The sequence below is a fragment of the Sus scrofa genome, chromosome 3 (assembly GCF_054392235.1).
Source record: "Sus scrofa isolate SSC_HxYL_T2T_F1_AM1 chromosome 3, Sscrofa_HxYL_maternal_Yorkshire_Landrace_v2.0, whole genome shotgun sequence".
NCBI classification, from domain to species: Eukaryota; Metazoa; Chordata; class Mammalia; order Artiodactyla; family Suidae; genus Sus; species Sus scrofa.
Genome location: NC_139385.1, coordinates 66,570,419 through 66,595,124, shown reverse-complemented (window position 1 = coordinate 66,595,124; position 24,706 = coordinate 66,570,419). Strand labels below are relative to the sequence as shown.

Below are 24,706 nucleotides of genomic sequence, written 5' to 3'. Positions count from 1 at the left end.
ATTTGCTATTTCGTATTATGCCCCATGAAACATGGGAACACTTAGGGGGTATATGCAGACTCTCCCAGTGCTGGGGGCCCTGATCTGCAGTTGGGAGCATGCGTGCAGCCCACCAGTGAAGGATTTCTGCTGCCTGCCAGGTGTGGGCCCATGGGTTGAGGGGTGAGGAAGGCCAGTCTCCTCTTCCCCAAGGCCATCCCTTGGGGGCTGCAATCTCCCCTGGGAAACCCTTCAGTGCCTGGACTGGGTTTGGGGAGTCGCTGATCCTGACCCCGACCATCACTGTGCCTGTGCCTTAGCCCCTGGACGGGGATGTGGAGGGGAAGGCTGCAAAGGGGCAGAGGAGCTGGCAGACCCCGCAAGGGCCCTAGGAAAGAGGTGGGACAGGAGATGAATCCAAGCTCCACATGCCCCGAGGTGTGCTCTACTGTCCCCTCATGCTCTGCCCTCAAAACGCAAATTCAAAGATAAAAGGAAGAATTCCAAGATGGCAACCAGAGCATTAAACTCCAAGCAGGGAGCCTTCTGAGTTCCCCACTCAGAAGTATTTCCCTGTGGGGAAAACACTACAGAAACCTCTCAGGTGATGACTTCTTAGCAGAAGACTCCTCCCTTCCCCAGACAGCCTGGCTTCATTCCTGGCTCTGCCCCTTCTCACCTACACGAGTCTAGTGAAAGCTGCTTTAGGCTCTCTGAGCCTCAGTTTCCTCATCTGTAAAATGGCATGACAGTAATACCTGCCTCATAAAGTCATAAGGAATTTATAAGTGATTTAATATGTACAAAAAGAACAGCCCTCGTCAGGTCATATACAAGTGTTAACTGCCGTGAATGATTCTGTCTTAAATTTGAGACCACAATCTTTGGTTTCTCACCCACTGTATTTTATTTGGTGCCACCTTGTTTCTGATCCACTGATTACTCAAAAGCCGCTCATCCTCAGGGCCCTGTTTCTGGCCCGTCTCTACCACAAAGTTCTCCAGATCAACACCACAGGGAGCACTGGCCGCTGGCTCTGAGACTGCAGGCTGGTTTCCCCACCCAGGGGCCCATCACCCGATAACCCCACCAAGCACTTCCATATTCATACCTCACTCAAGTCACACACAGCCTTATGAAACCCTCTGAGGCTGTTGGCTACCCCTCCCAGCAAAGATGGGGGCTTGCCCGCATGTAGTTTTTCTCCTAGGCCCAGCCTCCAGCTTGCCTCTCCACACAGTCTCTCTTTCTTTCTTTCTTTCTTTTTTTCCCGCTTTTTAGGGCTGTACCCAAGGCATATGGAAGTTTCCAGGCTAGGGGTTAAATCAGAGCTGAAGCTGCCAGCCTACACAGCTCATGGCAACACCAGATCCTTTTTTTTTTTTTTTTTTTTGGTTTTTGGTTTTATTTTTATTTATTTATTTATTTTTGTCTTCTTAGGGCTGCACCTGCAGCATATGGAGATTCTCAGGCTAGGGGTCAAATCGGAGCTGAACCCCTGGCTACACCTCAGCCACAGCAACGTTAAATCTGAGCCTCGTCTGTGACCTACACCACAGCTCATGGCAATACCAGATCTTTAACCCACTGAGCAAGGCCAGGGATCAAACCTGTGTCCTCATGGATGCTGGTCAGATTCATTGCTGCTGAGTCATGACAGGAACTCCAAAGGCCAGATCCTTAATCCACTGAACAAGGGCAAGGATTGAACCTGCATCTTTGTGGATATTGGTCAGGTTTGTTACCAATGAGACACAATGGGAACTCCCTCTGCACATACTCAGTGAAGATTTCCTGTCTGCCTACTTCCACATGCAGTGGGACAGGGCTTAATTATCCTATAACAGGAGAAAAATAAGGGCTCTTGCCCCACTGGGCGGTTCTAAGGATTTAACTGAGTTAACATAGGTCAAGTTCTTAGCACTCCATCTGACATAGCTAAAGTACTCTATGAATGTTTGCAAGGAAAAACACATAAAACCCGTGCTCCCGGAACTTTCCAGGCCAGCAGCCTCCCTGTGCCCACCTCCTTGCCTGCAAGTTCAAGTTCAGGGGGAGGCCCCCCTCCGGCCACGCCTTCAGACCCCATGTGTTTCCAAACCTACCTTACGTTTCCTCTTGGATTTTGGCAAAGCCTTTTCTGGGGGCGCGTCAGCTGTGTGGCTTGGGGGTGCACTCTCAGCTTCCTTGGATGCAGGACCACTCAAGACCCCCGGCTCCTGAGGCAGGTGTTCTGGGATCCTGGACAAGAGGGTCAAGTCAATTTTGACCCAGAGCGACCTGACCTCCTCACTGTCCTTCAATGGGGAGAGGAGTTCATTGCGGCCGAAGGGGACCAGGGTGTAGAACTGCTCTTCTAGCTCCTTGGCGATGTCACTGGTGGTCCTGGCATTGATGGAGCCCACGGGGGCCCGGGGGCCGCCGCCGATGATGCTGTTGGCAGCCTCCTTCAGCCTCTGCTCGTTCCCAGGGGCGGCGGTGGCCACCGCCTGCGCCTTGGACAGGGGATAATCCTCCTGCTCTGACTCCAGGTCCGAGTCTGAGGAGGAGGACGAAGAGGAAGACTCTGTCTCGATGAACTCTTTGGATTTAGGGACGATCCGACTCAGCCCCCGCGTGCGGCGCTTCTCGCAGGTCACGGCCGAGCGCAGCTCCTTGCGGTGGCTGGTCCTGCCGTTGCCGCAGGGCCTGGGCTTGGTGGGCTCCGGGGGAACCGCCACGCTCGCCCCCAGCGCATCGGCGGCCACGGGCTCCTCAGGCCGGAGGCCGTTGGCACCGTCGCCGGCCGAGGTCCTCTCAGTGCGCCGGGTGGGCTTCTTGCCCCCTGACCTCCGGGCTGGTGGAGGCGCGCTCTCGGCAGGCGCCCCGGGCACAGCGGGTGGCGGGGCGGCGGGGGCGGCGGTCACAGCCACGGCCACGGCAGCGGGAGGGGACTTTTGCTTCACCCCTTTGCTCCCGGGGGCCTTGTTCGCGGTCCTTGGTCTCTGCTCCTCCTTGCAGGCGCTCTTGATGTCCTTGTCTCTCAGGCTGCTGGGGCAGACTTCTGGAAGCTTCCCACAGTCCTGTGTATCATCCTTCACGGGAGGGTAGTACTGATTGCTCTCTGGCCCGTGACTTTCATTTTGGATCAGAATAGGAGGCTTGTGGGGATTAACTTTGTTCAGCCATTTATCCAATTGCCACTTGTTAGAGGACGCTGGCTCGGCCTAGAAGCAGAAAACCCACAACAAAGAAAACATCTTTTATGATGGGCTCACTTAAAAGGGACCTGGCTGGTTTTCTCTTGACTTACTCTTCCAGGTGCATGAGCAGAAAACGGAGGGACTGGAAATGCAAGGAAAATGGGGGTGGTAAGTGTGAGTAGTATCAGCTGGCACACAAGAGGCTGTCCCCCTCCTGGGCCCTGGCACCAAAATGCCAGCGCAGTACTTTGATAAATTTGGGAAAATAAGGGCATGCACTATGCTTGACAAGGATCCATTTCCAACACTTCTGAGAGTTATACAAGGTATTCTTTCTCTTTTTATTTATTTTTATTTTTATTTTTTTTTTGGTTTTTAGGGCTGCACCCATAGCATATGGAGGTTCCCAGGCTAGGGGTCCAATCGGAAGTACAGCTGCTGGCCCACACCATAGTCACAGCAACTCAGGATCCGAGCTGAGTCTATGACCTACACCACAGCTCAGGGAAATGCCAGATCTTTAACCCACTGCGTGAGGCCACAGATCGAACCTGCAACCTCATGGTTCCTAATCAGATTCGTTTCTGCTGCACCACAACAGGAACTCCCTTCCAAAGTATATTTCTAATATTTATACATATGTAACCTTGAGGGTCCACGAAAGGTCACTGGGTGTAGTCTGGAGTGTTAGCACTCATCTTTTGGTGAGACTTAAAATTTGGGGAGAAATTCCAAGTGGGCTAACTGGAACCTGTACTCCCAAAGGATCACCTGTGCACATGCCCTACATGCTTTGACAGCTGGACTTGATTTGTCCGTCCTCAATCTGCTTCTATCACTTTTTGCCCAAAATGTTTCAGACAAGGAGGTGACAATGGAAGCCTTTCCTGCAAGCAGTTTTGCTAACTTTGAGCAAATCATGGACATTTCAGGTTTTAAACTCTGGTTCACAGGCTGGCTCTGGGGTTGGGGTTGGGGGTGGTTGGAGGTGTGGGTGTCAATGAATGGCCTGTAATGGTTTTTTTGTTTCGTTTTTTGCTTTTTTTTTTTTTTTTTTTGGCTTTTGTCTTTTCAGGGCTGCACTGGTGGTGTATGGAGGTTCCCGGGCTAGGGCTCGAATCAGAGCTGTTTTTGCCGGCTTATGCCACAGCCACAGCAACGCTAGATCTGAGCCACATCTGCGACGCACACCACAGCTCACGGCAACGCTGGATTCTTAACCCACTGAGTGAGGCCAGGGATCAACCCGCAACCTCATGGTTCCTAGTTGGATTTGTTTCTGCTGCACCAAGACAGGAACTCCCGAATGTGAAATGTTATGTAGACACCTTTTTTGAAGAGAGGTCCTTAGTTTCCATTTATGCCTCTAGGGATTTATGTCTTAAAAAAAAAAGGTTAAGAACTGATGCTTTTGCAGGGAGTAAATGCTGTGGATTTATAATAAAAGTCCACTAATCTAGCATCTATGATTAGTAATAGAAGAGAGGTGGGAGTTCCCTTTGTGGCTCAGAGAGTTATGAACCCAACTAGTATCCATGAGGACGCAGGTTTGATCCCTGGCCTCGCTCAGTGGGTCAGGGATCTGGCGTTGCTGTGAGCTGTGGTGTAGGTCACAGACATGGCTCGGATCCTGAGTTGCTGCGGCTGTGGTGTGGCCCGGCAGCTGCAACTCTGATTCTACCTAGGGGTAGAATGCTGCAAGTGCCACCCTAAAAAAACCTAAAAAATAATAATAATAATAATAATAATAATAAGTATAGAACTTTAGCTTGAATCTTCTTTGTGATTCTAGATAAAAATTTTTGGAGTGATTAAGGTGATGTATTTGTCCTTCCCTGTGGCCTCTACGCTGAGTTCATGGCTTCCACTGACCCAAGGGGGGCCTAGATATGAGTCTAGAATAAAGAAGAATGGCTGAGCTCTGCATTTCAAACTTGGTTAGTTAAAGCCCAGACCAAGTCAAGCTTCCCTGTAGGAGAAAAAAACTTTTTAGAAAACATCCTAATGTCCCAAAGACTGCTTTCATGTACCAAGATTTGTTACCAAAAGTGAGGTCTGTCTTAAGAGGGGAACTGTGGCCTCGTGACAGGAGGCAAAGATGTGAGGGGAAGAAGGCCTGGGGACAGCGGTACCTTAGACACAGGGGTCCTGACTGAGTCTGGAGGAGTCTGGGGCACAGCTCAGGAAGACGGGAAGCCTTTCATGGGCCAGAGAGACCTGGAGCCAAGACGAAGAGGCCAGAGTGTGGGCGCCAGGCACCCAAGCTATGGCAGGAACCGTGGATACCCTTCTGGTTCCCTCTAAGCAGATGAGACCAGCTACAGTACAGGGTGTCCAGGGTCTGAGAAGGATAAGCGACATTTCAGTGGGGGCCGGCATGGGGATCTGAGACCTTCCCCTGGGACCATAAGGTTGGAGAGCTTCCTCCTGGGAAACAGCTGGAAGGGGGAACTCTCATGACCCTGACAGGGAGTCTGGACTGTGACCTGATCTTCTACTTTGTTTGCGTTCATGCAGCCTGATGGACCAGGGCTCTGGAGGAGAAAACGATAAACTGCCTTTGGCACCTCTGTGTTGTCATCTGTGAATCCTGACCTCACTTTCATCTGGCTTCTCCAGGGAAAGGGAGCCAGCAGAACTGCAGAGTACACCTGGTCCATTCAAGAGGAATGCAATAGAGGACACCGGGGAGCAGGGCACAGGACTGGGTCATTGACAAGGGGAAGCTCTCACCCTCCCTGAGATGAGTTGCCTGTGGCTGAAGGTGAATTTGATGGCAAACAAGTCGATGGCCCTGAGGCTGTCTCCTCCTCACCCCATTTCTCCATGACCACTGGCTAGTCAGTGACTTCTGTGCTGTAGCTTCCCAAGACACACAGGGCCCAGTGGGATGCATGGATGCTGAAGGGACCATGCAGAAAGGGAGAAGGTGCAAACATTTCTGGCAGAGCCTGTCACTCACACTGGCCCTACAACTGTGTCTCACACTAGCTCGCCCTTGTCCCCACCATCCGGAACCTTCCACATCTCAAATGTCTTGCATAAGAGAACACAGAGGTCTGCCTGGAGCCAAAGCACAGCAGCTCACAGGGAGACCCCCGTAAACCTTCCCAGAGGGAGTCTTAGCAGAGAAGGGAGACTTTAATACAAATAAAGTATGGGCCCACTGCCTGATGTGCTTTAGGGTTATTTATTTCTGTTCTTTACAGCTGAAGAAATCAAGCTGAAGGAGCATCTTCAACACATCACTAAGTCACTTTTCCTTGCTCAAAGATATACAGGGACCTCCTACTGCCTCTCAAATGGCATCCAAATTCCTCGGGCATCCATCATCTTACAGGCATCTTTCATTGCCAGACCACCTACAGTGTGTTTTCACTTGATAGGTAGCATCTAACTTAATCTGTAAAGACAGGAAATAGCAAGCATCACCCCCAGGCTCTAACTGAGACTCAGAGAGGTTAAATGACATGTCCAGAGCTGCACGGCTAAACCCATATTTGTCTGGGTTGAAAGAGCAGATTCTCTTCATTGCTGCTTTGCCAAATCTCCCACTACTTTACTCTCTGGTGTAGCCTCACGAAAGGGGGACCTCGTTTCTTTTGAGCAATGTCAGTCTTCAACCTACAACGGAAGAATTAGATCCAATTTTTGGAAAAACACCACTAACTCTCCAAAGAATACCTGTTGCCTTCTTTATCCTTATCTGCATCATCTTTTGGTGTCCATATCTGTTTCATGCATATAAACTTCGTGTCTTCAACAAAGCCAAACACTGCTCTGAGGCAGGGGCCAGATCTCTGCTTCTTTTTCTGCCTCGAAGGACCCGTAATAGGCTCGGGGGACAGCCTGCTGTGACTCTGTTCCTCTGAGAACGACTCACAAATAAGCTGTCACTCCATGTGCATTGTAGATTCCTCAGAACAACCTCAGGACTCAGGCAACACGAGATTATCTGCTATTTCAGGGGTGAAACAGTCATGGCCAAAGAAGCTTAAATAGCCAAGAATTAAGTGGCAGAAGAGGAGGACGGGCACACTCAGGACATGGGGCTTGTTTCCTGCTGCTGGCTCTGGTCCATGTCCTGAGCTGTCCATGGAGGTTTCTGCTTATTTGCTGGCTTGGTGCATCGTACTTCCAGCCAGGACTCCCCCCACCCTCCCTCATTAATCTTCCCCTTGCTTTGCGCACAAGCTTTCCACCTGAGTTCCCACTTCATCTACATCCTTCATAGCATCCACTGCCATGTACCCCACAGATGCCTAATTAAGGAGGAGCTTGGTGAATCAGTGAGTAACCTGTCTCGCCTTTCTGCTGATGTTCAAGAATGATCTAGGGCGGCATTTTCCATAATGTGCTTTTTAGTTCGTAGATCCCATGAACACAGGTTTCCAAGGTCAGATACATTTGGGAAACGCTGTACTGCTTACAGGAGCAACGTGAGGGGATGCTTTACGGTAAAGAAATGGATTAAGGGAGTTCCCATTGTGGCGCAGTGGAAACGAATCTGACTAGCATCCATGAGGACGAAGATTAGATCCCTGGCCATGCTCGGTGGGTTAAGGATCTGGTGTTGCCATGAGCTGTGGTGTAGGTCGAAGATGAGGTTCAGATCCCACGTTGCTGTCCCTGTAGTGTAGGCCAGCAGCTGTAGCTCTGATTGGAACCCTAGCCTGGGAACTTCCATATGCCATGGTCCTAAAAAGACGATTAAAAAAAAAATGGATGAAGCTTACTTAATCCTGGCCCTCCTCAAAATCCTGTGACCAGGCTCTTTCTGTCCATGTGGTACCCTTTACTAGGGAAACCCCGGGCTAAGGAGCTCTGTGTGTTGGTGTAGAGGTGCTGACTGAGGGCAAGGTGTGCTCCCCCTGTGAAGTTCTGGCGTGAAAGGACAGCCCAGGCCAAGAAAGAAGATAACAACTTAAATGAAAACAAAACAAACAAACAAAAAAACCCACAACCAGTCTGAGGACAACTAAGCAAATGTCAGGCCACAGAGGGGTGTCTGCAGTGATGGAAATACTGTTTACAGGGGCTCTTCCATGCTAGCTTGCAGACCTGGGGCCATACTATGGCGATTTAGGTAAAATGCAGTGGCTTTCTGCAACAACAACCTTAAACTATGGCTCAGATAAAACTCAGGAGAGTCAAGTTCTGGAAAATAGGTCTTCCTGCTCTTTGTAAGGTGATCTGGGCCAGCCGAGTCAGAGTAAAAGAGAGATGTCATGGAGAGTTGGCTGGGTAACGCTTTTCCTCTTTTTTCCTGTTTTCATTTTGCAAACTCATTTTCTTTCTTTCTTTTTTTTTTTTTTTTTTTTTTTTTTTTTTTTTTAGGGCTGCACCTGTGGCACATGGAAGTTCCCAGGCCAGTAGTCCAATTGGAGCTGTAGCTGCTGGCCTACGCCACAGCCACAGCCACGCCAGATCCAAGCTGCATCTGTGACCTACACCACAGCTCACAACCATGCTGGATCCTTAACCCACTGAGGGAGGCCAGGGATTGAACCCGAGTCCTCATGGATACTAGTTGGGATTGTTTCCGCTGCGCCACAATGGGAACTCCTCATTTTATTTCTGAAAGGCATGTGTCTATAGTAATCTTGGGGAAAATGTTAAAAGAAATTTTACTTTTTTTCAAGAAACTTTACTCTCTCTTTTTTTTTTTTTTTGGCTGCATCTGCAGCATGTGGAAGTTCCTGGGCCAGGGACTGAACCTGCACCACAGCAGTAACCCGAACCCCTGCAGTGACAACACCAGATCCTTAACCTACTGAGCCACTAGAGAACTCCCAAGGAAACCTTACTTTTATTCCAGCAAATACATTCCTTTTCAGCAGAAAGAAGTCATGTGCAGTGGCTACATCACTTGTCGCTTCTGCACTCCCTCTGGATCGAGAAACCCGGAGTTGAAAATTACACGTGGCCTCAGGTAACTTAAACTTTCAGGCTGGCTTTAGCAGGCTTCCTACCTCCCCTCAGCTAGGGACCTTGGCTAAGGAAGCTGAGCACTTCTTTTTGTCACCAAGGAGTTCAAGTCTTTTTAATTATCTCAGTGACATTTAGAAAGAATCTGCTTAAAGCCCTTTATAACGGTGCTTCTTTGAGGCTGGTTTCAGCCTCATCAGGAACTGCAGGGGTCACATTTCAGTGTGCAAATAAGACCTATGGTTCTGAATTTAACCTTCAGTTTCACAAAGAGGAGCCTGGTGTGTGTGTGTGTGTGTGTGTGTGTGTGTGTGTGTGTGTAGCATTCACCGACCCTAACAATTTAATCCACCGTCACTATCCCCCTTGGCTCTTGCAATGTCCCTGGAACCAAATTCTTTCTACTAAATATTCTGGAGTCTTCCACAAGTGAGAGCATAAAGCTGGTTCTGAAGAAGTCTGGTTAACTCCTTTGTTTTATTTAACTCCTGCCTTTTTAAAAAATGTTTGTTCTTTTCAAATTATTCCCAGTGGAATATCAGGTCTATGAAGACAGGGACCTTTTTTTCTGTGACATCATTGCTGTCTTCCAGAGCCAAGCATCCACATCTGTGGCAGAGGCACAATAAATACTTGTTGAATGAACCTGAATGAGTGAATGAATGCATGAATGAATGAAATGATGATGAAGAAATAATCATTTAGTTTCTGGGACAAGTCGGGGCGATATCAACATACAGCTTTTAGGACTTCCCGTGTGGCTCTCAACATAACTACTTGGCATTGCCTCTACAGTGGCTGTGGCTCGACCCCTAGCCTGGGAATTTCTATATGCCGTGGGTGCGGCCAAGAAAAAAAAAATACAGCTTTTATAGGTTAACGTTGCTAAGGGTCTCCCCTTTATATAGGGAGATAGAGAAAGAGAGAGATAGAGACAGACAGACAGACACACAAACACAGGTACACAAGTTGGAAACATGAGTCTTGATAGGCCTGAAAGGTGCTCCCCTCTCACCACCAGTTTGCTTATTAAGTGGTTGATTTATTTGATTTCATTTTAGAGTCCATTTAGAAATGTGGGCCCTAAAACAATACAGAGGATTGTGGGTAAAAATTTAAATGCTATGATCCACAGTGATGTCAAATGTTTATACACTCAAGAAGATGCATGTTTCATTCCTTCTTTAGAAATCAAAGTCTATGCTTAGGGATCCGGGGACTTAAAAAGTGTGCTTTCTGCCCTCTCTCAAGAATCCATGCTCTGAATTACTATTTAATTTCCCCCTTTCTCCTTTAAACTAGAAATAGCAATGGCTTTTATTGGTACCTTATAATATTTTTATATGAGGCACCTAAATCTTCCACATGGATCCTCATCATAGCTATAAAAGGTTTCACTATTATTTGTAGGCTGATGCTAATTTTTCTTCTTACATTTTCACAAAGAAAACACAGTTAAGAAGGTTTTATTAATATTTACAGCCCCTGTTCTTCCAGGCCATGACAAACTGCAAAGAGGTAAGATTCTAACCAAGTCTGATACACAAAAGTCCTTTCCCCCGTTAAGTCACTGCCCTGTCAGGTGACTGCCATGGCCTGACCCTGAGGGAGACCACATCAACAGGTTATTTCCAGTCAGGGATGTTTATAGCACACTTGGAAAGTTCTGGAAGTCAAGATAGAGATTTGGGGACAATGAGAGATGACGTGTGTCTATACTTCAAAGGAAGCTCTGTAATGAAGAGAACTTTGAGGGGGGGGGGGTGGATGAGGCAGAATAAACCTGGGCAGGCTGCCAGGCGGTGGAGGTCCGGAGGGGTCACGGTGGCTGGCAGGCCCGTGTCACAGCACGGAGGCTGGGGCTGTGGAGGTGTGAGATGTGGGACTCAGAGGAGGGCTCGCTGCCCTCATTGGGGCAGGGGCGGGGGAGAAGCTGCGGGGGCGGCACTCAGAGGCCGCACATCCTTACCTCGGGGCTGGAGTAGTGGGGGGGCTTGCTGCCCTCACTCTCGCTGGAACTGCTCTCAGTCTCCGAGTCAGATCCCGAGCTGCTCTCAGAGTCACTGGAGGAACTGCTCCCGCTGCTGCTGCTGCTGCCGCTGCTGCTGCCCTTGCTGGAGGGTGCAGAGGCCCTGCCGTTGGCCTGCTGGACCCCGGCGCTGCCGGCCCACGAGGCCCCGGGGAGGAAAGAGAAGGAAAGCCAAGTGAGCAAACGGGGACCACGGGTGAGTGGGCTGTGGCTCAGCCGAAGCAGAGGAGGCGCACAGCCTGCGCATCTGCCAGCCATCACCTGGCACGCACAGAGCCACCGTCAAGGTCAAAGCAGCCTTGTGGTTAAAAAAAAAAAAAAAAAAAAAAAAAAAAAAGGATGCAGAGAAATAAACTTAGGAATGAACGTGGGTGTCACTTGGTAGTCGGCCACTAGCTCCTCGTGTGACCGTTTTAGGAGGGAGGGTGGTGTCATTTCAGTAGGACCGTTTTGACTTTGCCGGTATTTCTGGGAATGGCTTTTCAAATGGATCCCCCATTCCAATCATTTACAAAAACACAAGGAAGTCCAAAATGCTTGAAATAGTTTGTAAAGAACGAAAACGTCTGCTTGCTTTATTTTAGGAAGTGGGCTGTAAGAATGGGGCACTGGGTCCTGCTCTGTGCTTTCACTGCCTGCTGGAAGGTTCCGGAGCCTGCAGACCAACAAAGTTAGTCTAGCTTCCCACCTCTTTCCGCCCAGGGAGCCGGGTGCTGGAGTCTTGACAGGAGCTGGCTTGCTGTATAAACAGTAATTTTCCTTTGAGCCCTTTGTTAAAGAACTGAAGATTCCCCACTTACACATTTTTCTATATTCTAGACTTTAACATTCAACCCCAGTACAGCAGCTTATAGTAACACCACTTCAAATTATACTTGAAGTTCATTTGTGTGTTGAAATTTGCCAGAAACTTATATGCTCAAATTAGGTACTCAAAGAGAACAGGGAAAAAAAGGACACTTCTAATGGTCATTAGGAACCACGAAAAATTCAAATAATACACATCCACCTGAAGAGTGAGCCAGAAAGGAAGTTTTCGGTACTCACATAGGATTCAACATCTTCAAAGCTCTTTATTAACTGCATTGAAAAACACCCAACTCTGTTCTTTTGAAGTCAAATCCTAAACCCGGAAAATGCAGTGACCACTTTTTTAAAAAAGCGTTGAGTCAGCAAATACCTGCCGGCTCCTTCCAGTTGTGACCACTGCTTCAACAGGACTGAAGATGAGTGAAGGCCCAGGTGGGGGGAGCCTGTCAAGAGTTTATGGTCTCAAGTGCAAAGCAGCCCAGACGAGATGAAGGGCCCTTTCCACCCGCCCCTTAAATCTCTGACAAATGCTTTGCCCAAGGACAGATTCTCATAAATCCTCAGTGTGGGGGCAGGTGCAGGGGGAGGGGTAAAACTTTTTGGAACCTTGCTTCTCCCAGAAGAATGATAAGATAAGAAACTCCCCTTCAGGATAGACCTAAAACAAAAGCACCTTTTTGAAACACAGGTTTAGGGCAAAATGGAATCTGAACACAATCTTGCCTTGTGGTTTTTATTTTTTCCTCTAAGGTCACAGTCCATACCCACTGTCTCACAAAATTCTTCCATGTCAGGCAACATCTGTGCCTTTATGCCCAGCCTGAGCTGCAATGGCTCCCTTTCCAGCCTGCTGTCTGCTCTGGTGCTAAGTGAGGAATCCTGGATTTTTAGACAGAGGCTGGGTAGGGACCGTTAGTGATCGAAGGGTTATAATATTTCTTTCTTCCCTTATGAACTAAAATCCATCTTTCCCATTGGCTGACTTGAAATGGCTACTATCAGCGAAGTAAAAAAAAAAAAAAAAAAAACCTATTAGATTCTGACTAAACACGGCTGTCTGGCATCTATATTGATAGTTTGTCAGTAGGCTCCCAAAACACTGGGGAAAAACTCCATGAAACAAATAAAACCCCACCCCAAACCAAATGGACACAAACCAAAATCTAAAACGCCCCCCCGCCCCAAAGTCAAACAACACGGTGGAGGAAAGACACAGCACGTGTGTCTCTCTGCCACACTCTGCAAAGACATTTGCTAAAGACTAGGAAACGAAGAGACATAAAGAGCATTTTGATTGGTTTTATATGATGGTCAAAGGCTCTGATCACCCCTTGGTAGCTTCTCCTGCTTTCATTCCAACAACAAAAGCCATGCGAGGCTGGTGCTCTGTGCACCCAGGTGTTGTGTTTACAGCCGAAACAGGAACGTGCGTGGAGTTCCCTGGGGCTGTGGCACTACAAAGCAACCGTCTTTTGAGAGACGACACTTTAATTTCCATTAAATGTCCATTAAACAGTTACTGTGCTGCCTCTCTTTTATGACTGTCCTAGAGTAATGAGGCACGCGGGCACAAGGAGATGGACCCTCTGATCTGAATCAGACTGGCAGGAAAGCCTCAGGGTTGTACGTGTTCCTTCCTTAAACTGTGAGATTCACTTAAAGTGACAGTTTTACTGGCATAACTAGTATTTATTTTTGAAACAGGTGAGAGAGCTGAGCACTTCAGGTTTCCTTCGGGCTCTGCTTTGAAGGGCTGTGACGCCTTCCATGCCCTTGGGGTTGGGAGGGAATACATTGGTGTTTCAATGGTGCAGGTGGAGAGCGTGTCACTGCAAACAATCCACGACGAGGATGGGGGCAAGCAAAATAACCACCCCTACCTCCACGACCTGCTCCACAAACTAGCCTTTTGGGGGGTCTGTGGGGAACAGCTGGTCATTCTGGACTCAGCATAATGACTGGTCTTGCAGCCACTCTGCCTCTGGTGGGGGACCTGCCACAATCAGCGGGGCAAGATGAAGACATTGGCAATGGTCATGACTGCAGGTGAGAACTCATAGACAGATGGGCCCGGTGAAGACAGGAAGGCTCTCTGGAGTCATGGAATCAAGAAGATGAAAGAGACCTATCGGACAGACCCTCCTGAAGGAAGACTTTAGGCTTTATCTATTTAAAACTGCAAGCTGAAAAATCTGAGTGTGCTAATTCGTGGTCATGTTCCCCTACCAAGGACATTACCACTTTTACAAACTTCAATAAAAAGTCACTTTTGAGAGTTCCTGTTGTGGCTCAGTGGGCTAAGAACCCGACTAGTATCCATGAGGATGCGGGTGTGGTTCCTGGCCTCGCTCAGTGGGTTAAAGATCTGCGTAGGTCACAGACTCGGCTCGGATCCCGCGTTGCTGTGGTTGTGGTGTAGGCCAGCAGCTGCAGCTCTGATTCAACCCTTAGCCTGGGAACTTCCATATTCCCAGGATGCGATCATGAAAAACAAAAAAACACAAAAAACAAAAAAAGCCATTTTTTCCTGATAATGATAACATGAATTGATGGATGTGATGACACAGCATTGGACAACTTCTAGGAGCATTCTTGGACTTTAGGCCATTTTAAGATCATGGTGCCCTTGAGTCTGTGGGCGTGAAAATATTACTGAGATCATAGAATAAAAGGCTTTATGTCACCAAGCGTAGCACAGCGCCTGGGACATAATAGATGTTCACATTGATTGCTGAATAAAAAAAAAAAAAATCAAGCGAAGAAAATCTATTACTAGGTTAATGAGTTAAAGAGAAAAGGATTTAACCTTTCAAAAAGGTTACAATCTCTCTTTTCTAAAAACAAACAAAAAAAACACTTAAGGGGATTTTTGCATCTTCTGTGCTTTTCCAGTTTTAACACCCCTTCCTTTCACAGAACGTCTTTACATGGACTCTGAATTTCATCTACTATATAATTTCTGCCCAACTGTCTCTTGGCTGGTTTATTTACTTTTTGTATTTTGATTTCATGAAATGCTTTGCTGGTTTTGTGAGTGGTCCAGACCACATATGCTTTTGAGACAGTCCCAGCTTTATTCTAAACAATCTGCTTGCTGTGTCCTTTCCTTTGGCTGCAGTGACACATTCTCTTCTGAATCAGCCTGAGCTGAGTCTGAACACAGACTGTAAAAGATCTGGAACCTACATGACAAATCCTGGATCTCACTCACAGGCACGGGTGCTCCTCCCAAGTGTACCGAGGGGCCTGGATAAATACCTAAAGCTGTCCACAAGCTATGAACTAACAAGGAACTAGGAGGCAGGCTCTGTGTCTGGCTGGCACTGTGTGGTTTGCTTTGATGCCCAGCACAATACTGCATGTCCTGTGGGTACCCCTTTGGGCTGGACCGAATGATAACAGTTTAGAAGAGGTCACAGCTCCTTCTCACTCAGCACTTCATAGGAACTCAACACATGCCTGACTTCGAAACCATAATTGGTGCCCTGGCAACAGAATTCCTTTATGGATGGCATTGTTACAGATATTAATTGATCTAAAATTATAACCACATTATGAGATGTGTAAATGGAAAGGCTGGCACTAGAAGGTTCACTATTGCTGGATAGGAGTGTTGGTCTTGTGCTAAAAGTTTTTGTTTGCTCTATAATATCTCCAGGAATAACTCTATTAAGCATGGATTTTGAAGCTCTTCCTGCTCTGGCCTCAATCAAACTTCCAGCGATACCTCAATGGGTCTATCCCCAAACCTTGGCCATAATACATCTCTCATTATTTTGACAGTTTGGGCACCTTTGCACCTACTAATTCCTGTGCCCCAAAGCCCTTTCTCCTGTTCTTCTTTTGGCTGCCTCCAACTCACTCTCCGGGACTGAGCTGCAATGGTACCCTGTTTTTGAAAATTTTTCCCAACTCCTTCCCTGAGCCCCTTAGTGCATCATGCCTTTTTTTCTTTTGTAGCCCTAATCATATTAAGGACAGGAATTATCTACTTTACCCTTGTATCCCCAGAGCTAGCAGAGGGTGCAGCATAAATGGATTTTCAACAAATATTGATTGAATGAATAAAAGAAAAATGATTTCTGATATGGTGTGTAAGCTAATGTTTTGAATTATGCTATGAAATGGCCCATGAAATGTTCCTATATTCACATAGGTCATTTTTCTGTTGCCTTGGGGCTGCTGAAGATTTCACAAAATGGTTAATTGTAGGAGGCTTCCATCTACATTAGCAGTTGAAAATCCCAAACCTACAGGGGCCAGGTGAGTAGCATAAATGAGTGAAATGTCCGGATTGAAGAAAAACAAACATATGACACACAATGATAAATGACAGTGGACCCTTGGCTCCCCAGTGCAGGAGTGTTAAGCTGGACAGTCCTGACTCATCTCCCCCAGGCCAGCAGATCCCTGCCAGTGTTACCAAATCTTTTGATTTTTTTCCCCCAGAGGAAGCCCCCAATCCTGATGTTTGTATCAAATCCCTAGACTGAAAATCCTAGTAAACTAATTTGAGAATTTGTAACAATGAAAAGTTTGATTTAACTTTAGCAATGAGACACTTCTGTAAATCAGGAGAAGCCTATGGAGCACCAGTCTGAGATTCCTAATCTAATCTCCTACTTTCTGAAAGCCTAAAATAGGTCTACTCAAAAGATCTAGAAATCCTACTTCTAGGCATTTAGCCAGACAAAACCATAATTCAAAAATATACATGCACCCCTGTGTTCATTGGAGCACTATTTACAACAGATGAGACATGGAAGTAACCTATATGTCCATCGACAAATGAATGGATAAAGAAGATGTGGCACATTATACAATGGAATATTAGTCACAAAAAAGAATAAAATAATGCCATTTGCAGCAACATGGATGGACCTAGAGATTCTCATACTAGTGAAGTAAGTCAGAAAGAGGACACACATATGATATCACTTACATGAGGAATCAAAAAAAAAAAAGATACAAACTAACTTATTTATAACAAATTTACAACAAATTTACAGACTTCAAAAACAAACTTATGGTTACCAACGGGCAAAGGCTGGGGGGAGGGATGAATGGGGGGTTGGGATTGACATATGCACATTGTGTATGGAATGGATGGTCAACGGGGACCTGCTGTTTAGCACAGAGAACTCTACTCAATATTCTGTGATAACCTATATGGGAAAAGAATTTGAAAAACAATGGATATGTGGATATGTATAAAAGAATCACTTTGCTATACAACAGAAATTGGCATAACATTGTAAATCAACTAGACTTCAATAATATATATTTTTTTATTTATTTTTTTGATCAAAGAAACTGTTATTTTTATTACTGAAACATGCTTCCTGGGGAGTGTAACATGGTATCATGGAGAGCTGAGTCAGTGAGACCTCAATCTACCATTTGTGAGCTCTGTGACCTTGAGAAAGTAACCTTAGAACCTTGATCATCTTATGTCTTAAAATGGGCATAATACTTAACTTCATACAGTTGTCTGTCAAGGTCAAATGAGATTACGCAGATAAAGTTTCTAACACATTGTCTAGCAATAGTAAATGCTAGTTGGTTTCTTTCTTTTTTTTTTTTTAATTTATTTTTTCCCACTGTACAGCAAGGGGATCAAGTTATCCTCACATGTATACATTTTTTCCCCCACCCTTTGTTCTGTTGCAATATGTATATGTGTATATGTATAAAAGAATCACTTTTCTATACAACAGAAATTGGCATAACATTGTAAATCAACTAGACTTCAATAATATTTTTTAAATGAAAAAAAAAAAGAGAGAGAGATACAAAAAGACCACAACCAGGAGTTTCGCCTCTCTTGGGGATTCAGATTAGCAGGGTCAAACGAGAGGTTAACCAAATATACTTACTCTCTCAGCCCACCTATTTAAACATGTTAAACAATTTTGAAATAATGACCAATTCACCTGAAGTCACAAAAATAGAAGAGCTGTGCTATACTCCTTACCCAGTGCTCCCAGATGGTTACATCTTATGGAAGCTGTACTGTAAGATCAAAACCAGAAAAGGGAAAATTGTACAAGTTGTGCATCGTTCTGTTATTTTATCAAATGTGTAGACTCATGCAAGCATCACCACAATCAAGATGCAGAAATGTTCCATCAGCCCAAGGATTTCCCCCACGATAGGCCTTTGGAATCACAGTTACTTCTCAACCCCTCACCATCTCTAACCCCTGGGAACCACTAATCTGTTTTCCATTTCTAAAGTTTTTGTCATGTTAGGAATGTTATTACAGGGGATTGCATATTATGAATAGTTTTTAAAATGAGATTTATAGAGATATAACTTAAATATCATACTGTATATCCTCTTGAGATAGGCTGTTTTTCAGTCCACATAATGCTTTGAGATCTACTCAAGTTCTTGAGTATATCAAAATAGCTTGTTATTTTTTTCATGGATTCTGGATGTTCAACCATCCACTCATTGTCTAATCATTCATCCATTAAGGGACATTTCAGTTGTTTCTGGTTTTTGATTATTACATATAAGGCTGCTATAAACATCTGTGTATGAGCTTTTGTGTGCATGGATATGGTCATTTCTCTGGGACAAATGCCAAGGAGTGTGATTTCTGGGTTGTATTATAAGCGTATGTTTGGTTTTAAAGAAACTGTCAAACTATCAATGTTTGGGTTCATGTATTTTTCAGCTCTCTTGTTTGGTGCAAACACATTTAAGAATACTATTCTTGATGGCTTGATTCTTTTACCATTTTATGATGTCCCACTATGTCCCTTGTAATTTTCTTTGCTCTTAAGTCAACATTATCTGATAGTGATATCATCACTCACTCTGATCTTCATCAACATTCTTTTGATCAACAATTTACATGATATATCTTTTCATCCTTTTATCCTCAATTTACCTATAGTGTCATATTTGAATTGGGTTTCCTGTAGACAGTATATATTTGGATTGTTATTCTTTCTATAGCTGCACCTGTGGCATATGGATGATCCCAGGCCAGATGTCAAATCAGTGCTGCAGCTGTGGCCTATGCCACAGCCATGCCAACATTGGCTTTGTCACCCATTGAGCGAGGCTGAATTCAAACCCGAATCCTCACAGAGACAATGTCATGTCCTTAACCTGCTGAGCCACAAGGGGAACTCCTGGATTATTTTTTAAATACTCTCTGCCAATCTGTGTATTTTATTGGTGAATAAAGGCCTTTTACATTTAATATAATTACTAATATGTCTAGAGCTTAAATTGCCATTTCAGATTTTGTTTTGTTTGATCTGTTTTCTGTCTTATTGTTCCTTAAAATATGTTTTACAGTTACATTTTTATTTACTTACAGTGCTTTTGAATTTATTTCTTTGTACAGATTTTAAAGTCTTTTTCTAGATGCTATATTAGAAAATATATTAGTAGAAGTATCACAATCTACTGATACTGTCCTTTTAAAAGTTTGAGTAAAGCATAGAAAACTCACCACCTTAATTGTCTTAAAAGATTTCTTCTACATGCATTGAGAACCACATAAAACAATATTTAAAATTTTTCTCCAACTGCCAAACACAATTTAAAAAACCCAAGAGGAGAAGGAAAAATCATTGTATTTACTCTATTTTTACTCTTTCCATTGGTCCTCTTTCTTTCTTGGTATGATTTATTTTATAAAGGTTCCTTCTATCATTGCTTTTCCAAGAACTTCTTTAGCCACTTTGCTTGGTTTTGTTTGTTTCCCTGTGTTTTTTGTTTGTTTGTTTGTTTGTTTGTTTGTTTGTTTTGGTCTTTTTAGGGACAAACACACAGCATATAGAAGTTCCCAGGCTAGGAGTCGAATTGGAGCTGTAGCTACTGGCCACAGCCACAGACACAGCCACACCAGATCTGAGCTATGTCTGTGATCTATACCACAGCTCACAGCAATCCTGGATCCTTAAGCCATTGAATGAGGCCAGGGATAAAACCTGTGTCCTCATGCATACTAGTTAGGTTCATTACCGCTGAACCATGATGGGAACTCCTAGCCACTCTTTTTGAGTAGGTCCAAGGGTGACAAGGGCTCTTAGCATTCATCTTGGAATGCCTTCACTCCTGAAGGATATTTTCAATAGACATAGGATTTGGGCTTGACAGTTCTTTTTTTGAACACTTTAGAAATGATGTGCCTCTTCCTTCTGAACACCATGGTTTCTGAACCCCACATCATTCAAATTGTGTTTATCATTTTCCCTTATGAGTAAGGTTTTGTTTATTTCTCACTGCTTTCAAGGATTTTTTCTCTTTCATTTTTGGAATAATATGTTACAGCATGAATTTATTTTGATTTATTCTATTTGGGGTTTGCTCAGCTTTTTGAATCTGTAGGTTTATGTCTTTTGCAAAACTTGGAAACATATTACCCATTATTATTTTGAATACTTCAGTCCCATATTCTTTCTTTTGTCTTTCCAAGATACTGATGACACAAATGTTAGATAGTCCTATAGGTCCCTAAGGCACTGTCCCTTTTCTTTGGTTTCTTTTTGTTACAGTCCAACGCTCCCTGAGGCTGTCCTTTTTGTTTTTTGTTTTTTTCTTTCTTCTTAACCTATTTGCTGTTGTTTACACTTGCAATTTCAATTGTTTTATCTTCAGATTCACAGAGTCTTTCCTCTGTTCTCTTCATTCTGCTGTTGAGCTTACTCACTGAATTTAAAATTTCAGTTACTATATTTTTCAGTTCTAAAAATTTTATTTCCATAAATGTGAAGCATACAGTATGTAGTCTTTTGTGACTGGCTTCTTTTCACTTGGCATGTGTTTCAGGCTCTTCCATGTTGTGGCATGTATTAGTGCAATATTGTGGTTGAACAATTTTCCATTGTCTGGATGGACCACATTTTGTTTGTTCATTCATCTGTTGATAAACAGTGAGTTGTTTCCACTGTTGGGTTATGACGAAGGGAGCCATGCACATTCGTCTACAAGTCTGGTGTGAACATACACTTTCATTCCTCTTGAATATATACCTATGAGCAGAGTTGCTGGGTCCTATGGTAACTCTCTGCTTCATCTTTTTAGGACGTGTCAGACTGGTTTCCAAAGCAGTTGTACCATTCTGCATTTCCACCAGGAGAGCATGAGGGTTCTAATCTCTCCACAAGCTTGTCAACACCTGCTACTGTCCTTTATTTATTTATGTATTTTTTTGTCTTTAGGGCCGCACCCTCAGCACATGGAAGTTCCCAGGCTAGGGGTCAAGTTGGAGCTACAGCTGCCAGCCTATACCACAGCCACAGCAAAGCCAGATCTGAGCCACGTCTTCGACCTATACCACAGCTCATGGCAATGCCAGATCCTTAACCCACTGAGCGAGGTCAGGGATTGAACCAGTGTCCTCATGGATACCAGTCGAATTCATTAACTACTGAGCCACGATGGGAACTCCTACTGTCCACTGTTTTGATTCTAGCCATAGTGGTGGGTGTAACGTAGGAGCTCAGTGTGACTTTGATTTGCATTTGTCTAATAATATTGAACATCTTTTTGTATGCTTATTGGCCACACGTGTGTCTTCTTTGGACAATGTCTATTTAAATCTTTTGCCCTTCACAATTTTTTTATTATTGAATTATAATAGTTCTTTATATAATCTGGCTAAAAGTCCCTTGTCGGATGTACAAGTTGAAAACAACTTCTCCTGTTTGTGGGTTGTCTTTTCCCTTTCTTGATAATACTGTTTGCGACACAGTATTGGTCCAAATTATCTAGTCTTTTTTTTTTTTTTTTTGGTCTTTTTGCCATTTTCTTGGGCCACCCTTGCGGCATATGGAGGTTCCCAGGCTAGGGGTCGAATCGGAGCTGCAGCTGCCAGCCTACGCCAGAGCCACAGCAATGCGGGATCCGAGCTGTGTCTGCAACCTACACCACAGCTCACGGCACTGCCGGATCCCCAACCCACTGAGCAAGGCCAGGGATCGAACCTGCAACCTCATGGTTCCTAGTAGGATTCGTTAACCACTGAGCCATGACGGGAACTCCCCAAATTATCTAGTTTTTGTCCTTACTTGACTACCTTTAATAGTGATAGATGCTTCAATTTATAGAGTCCTTTAAATTTTTTTCAGAGCATTTTCTTTTCAAGTCCCTCCTCTGAGTCTCACAATAAATCTATAAAATAGAAGCTGCAGAATGTCTACTTTACAGAAGGCAAAACAGGGAGATTAAATGACCTATTCAAGGCCCCACACCTAGTTAGTGGAGGGGAGAGCTTGCAGCCCAGATCCTGGGCTCCTGGTGCTAACCTGTACTCTTTGAGGAGCCAGACTTTCCCAGCAATGGGGTAAATTATTAGCCTTTTGGGTCTCACGTACATTTAGATAGTTTTTGCCACCACATGAGACAGAATGTTGTATAGGCTTTAGAATCAGACAGACCCAGATGGACATTTGACCTTCTCTGCTTGCTAGCTGTGTGACCTTGGGGAAGTTACATAACCTCTCTGAGCCTCAGCTGCTTCACAGGATTAAGCACTGACCCCAGAGGGTTGCTAGGGGGACTAAATGAGAAAGTACTTGTCATGTTCTTAGCACAGGGCTGCCAGGCACTATGTCTAGATACTCATGTTGCAACAGAACAAAGGGTGGGGGAAAAAATGTAATTGTAATGTATACATGTAAGGATAACCTGACCCCCTTGCTGTACAGTGGGAAAATTAAAAAAAAAAAAAAAAAAAAAAAAGAAGACAGTGCTTAATATATAAGGTTAACACTATTCTTTAATTTTTAACAACTCTAATACTTCTTCCAACATGACAGCTCAAACCCATAGGAATTACTCCAGTTTATCAGAGTTCTTAACTTACATTACCCATCTAGCCATTTTGGGAGGTTATAAAATGATCAGAAAGGAACCTGGGAGATCAGCTAGTTTGTCTCCCCAGAAAAGGAATGTCCACCATGATGCAGCAAATGGACTTTGAACACAACTTCTTAGAAGTCTCCCATTTCCATGAACCTGGCTGTTTCAGTGCAGAGCTCCAGACAGCTATGATCTTGAACAAGGGAGGGTGGTGGAGCCCAGAGAGAAGGCAACACCCCATCTTAGTCTGGGATCCCGCTGGCTTCAGAAAACCCTCCTCCTCCCCTCATCTCCATCTGAATAAACCAATTCCATTTCTCTCCTGTGTTTAAAGCAAATAAAGTGAGCTTCTGAATGTCAGCAGGATGTGGTGTTGAATTTGCATCTCACCAAGGAATAGGAGACTTCAGGATGACGAGCGAGCGAGCCCAAAGGACTTTTTATGGAAACGAAATGACAGCATCTGAGACACAGCCTCATGGCCTTACCACTCAAGCTGTGGTCTTTGAGCTGCTGTAAACCAAGCTGGTCTCATTTCTCTGAAGAGGACTCACTTTCAGGGCAAACGTGTCAAGTATTATTAGGTGTTTCTGCAGGAAGTGCTGTTCTTAAGGGCTGTTTTAAAGGCCATGTAATAGAGCTTAGCTGACAGACTGTGTCTGGTGACAGGGACTACAATTCAAACAAGCAAAAATATAGTAAGGAAGGACACGCAGGCCCCATAATAAGAAGCGCCAAGGAGGGGGACTTCTAGGACTGGCCAACTCAGAGGCTCTGCAGTCTCATCAGAGACTCAGTTTCTCTCCATCTTTTCTCACTGCCATCCCCGGGCCTGTCTGCAGGATGACACCCCTCAATGCCCTCAGAGGCTGCTACAGCCATCACACATGGCCGACGATGGCCAAAGAAAGGGTCCTGTCTTATTTCTCTCGTTACACAAATGACTCATGTCTCACTGGCTTAGTTGCATCACGTGACTAAAACTAGTTCCATAGCCAGGGTAACAAGACTGCTAAGACTGGCTTGGACCAATCATTAGTCACTTCCTAGGCCTGGAGCCTCCCTAACCAACTCCCCCCCACAGCCTCCCCGAAAACCTGCAGCTCAGTGCAGGGGGAACTGAATAGGGAGTTCTCTTTGTAAGGATGTCAGGAGTGGCTGTTGGATAGGCAATCAGGCAGAAAGCCTGCTCCATTCATGAGATCAAACACATGCAACAAACCCAGTTTCTCAGATATCTGCGGTATGACCACAGGGTTAGAGGGATGGGTTCAAGGAGAAGGGTACCGCCTGGAAGCTGCACAGCTGTGTTCTAGTCCCAGCTGTGCCTGCAGCTTCCTGGAGCGTCTCCCCTCCTCCTCTACTAAGACATGGGCTTGGACTAGATGGCTTCTAAGGTCCCTCTTTCTTCTCATATTCTTTGATAAATCTGTAATTAATTAAAAAACCCGAATGACTCTCTTTTAGTCATTTATCCCTAGTAATGCTTAATACCAGAATTTCTAACTAGAAGGTTCCTTTCCTGCACCCAGGATGATGAGCCGTGGGGAGGCTAAGAGAAAACCAGAGATCACTGGAGCCACAAGTCTCACTGTTGCTGGTAGTTAGTCCGAAATGGTCTATAACATGCTGTCTTGTGTTTTCTTCCTGAATGTGCATGGAGGTCACTATGTTACAGTTTTTTTTCTTTTCCTTTTTTTTTTAAAGAAAGTTTTTTTTGGCTGTTCCTGCAGCATGTGGAAGTTCCTGGACCAGAGATCAAACCCATGCCATGATAGTGACCCATGCCACAGCAGTGACAACATCAGATCCTTAACCTACTGAGCTATCAGGAAACTCCCTATGTTACAGCGAAGCACATGCCAAATGCCTACCTCTGCCACCTCTATGAGCCCAGGAAATCACCGACCTTCTCTTGACAACTATGTACTGAGTCTCTGACATCTCAGGC

At 45.0% G+C, this 24,706-nt stretch overlaps 1 protein-coding gene across 18 annotated transcripts in view; it reads right to left on the bottom strand.

The window, feature by feature from the left end:
* Positions 1-24,706, bottom strand: part of AFF3 (ALF transcription elongation factor 3) — a 594,300-nt gene that overhangs the window by 43,967 nt on the left and 525,627 nt on the right. For all 18 annotated transcript variants that reach the window (XM_085018570.1, XM_021088183.2, XM_021088187.2 and 15 more), the window contains 2 exons: positions 11,059-11,248; positions 2,085-3,185 (listed from right to left, as the gene is read on the bottom strand). In XM_085018570.1, the coding sequence (XP_084874696.1) occupies positions 2,085-3,185; positions 11,059-11,248 (1,291 nt within the window). The remainder of the gene's footprint in view (positions 1-2,084; positions 3,186-11,058; positions 11,249-24,706) is intronic.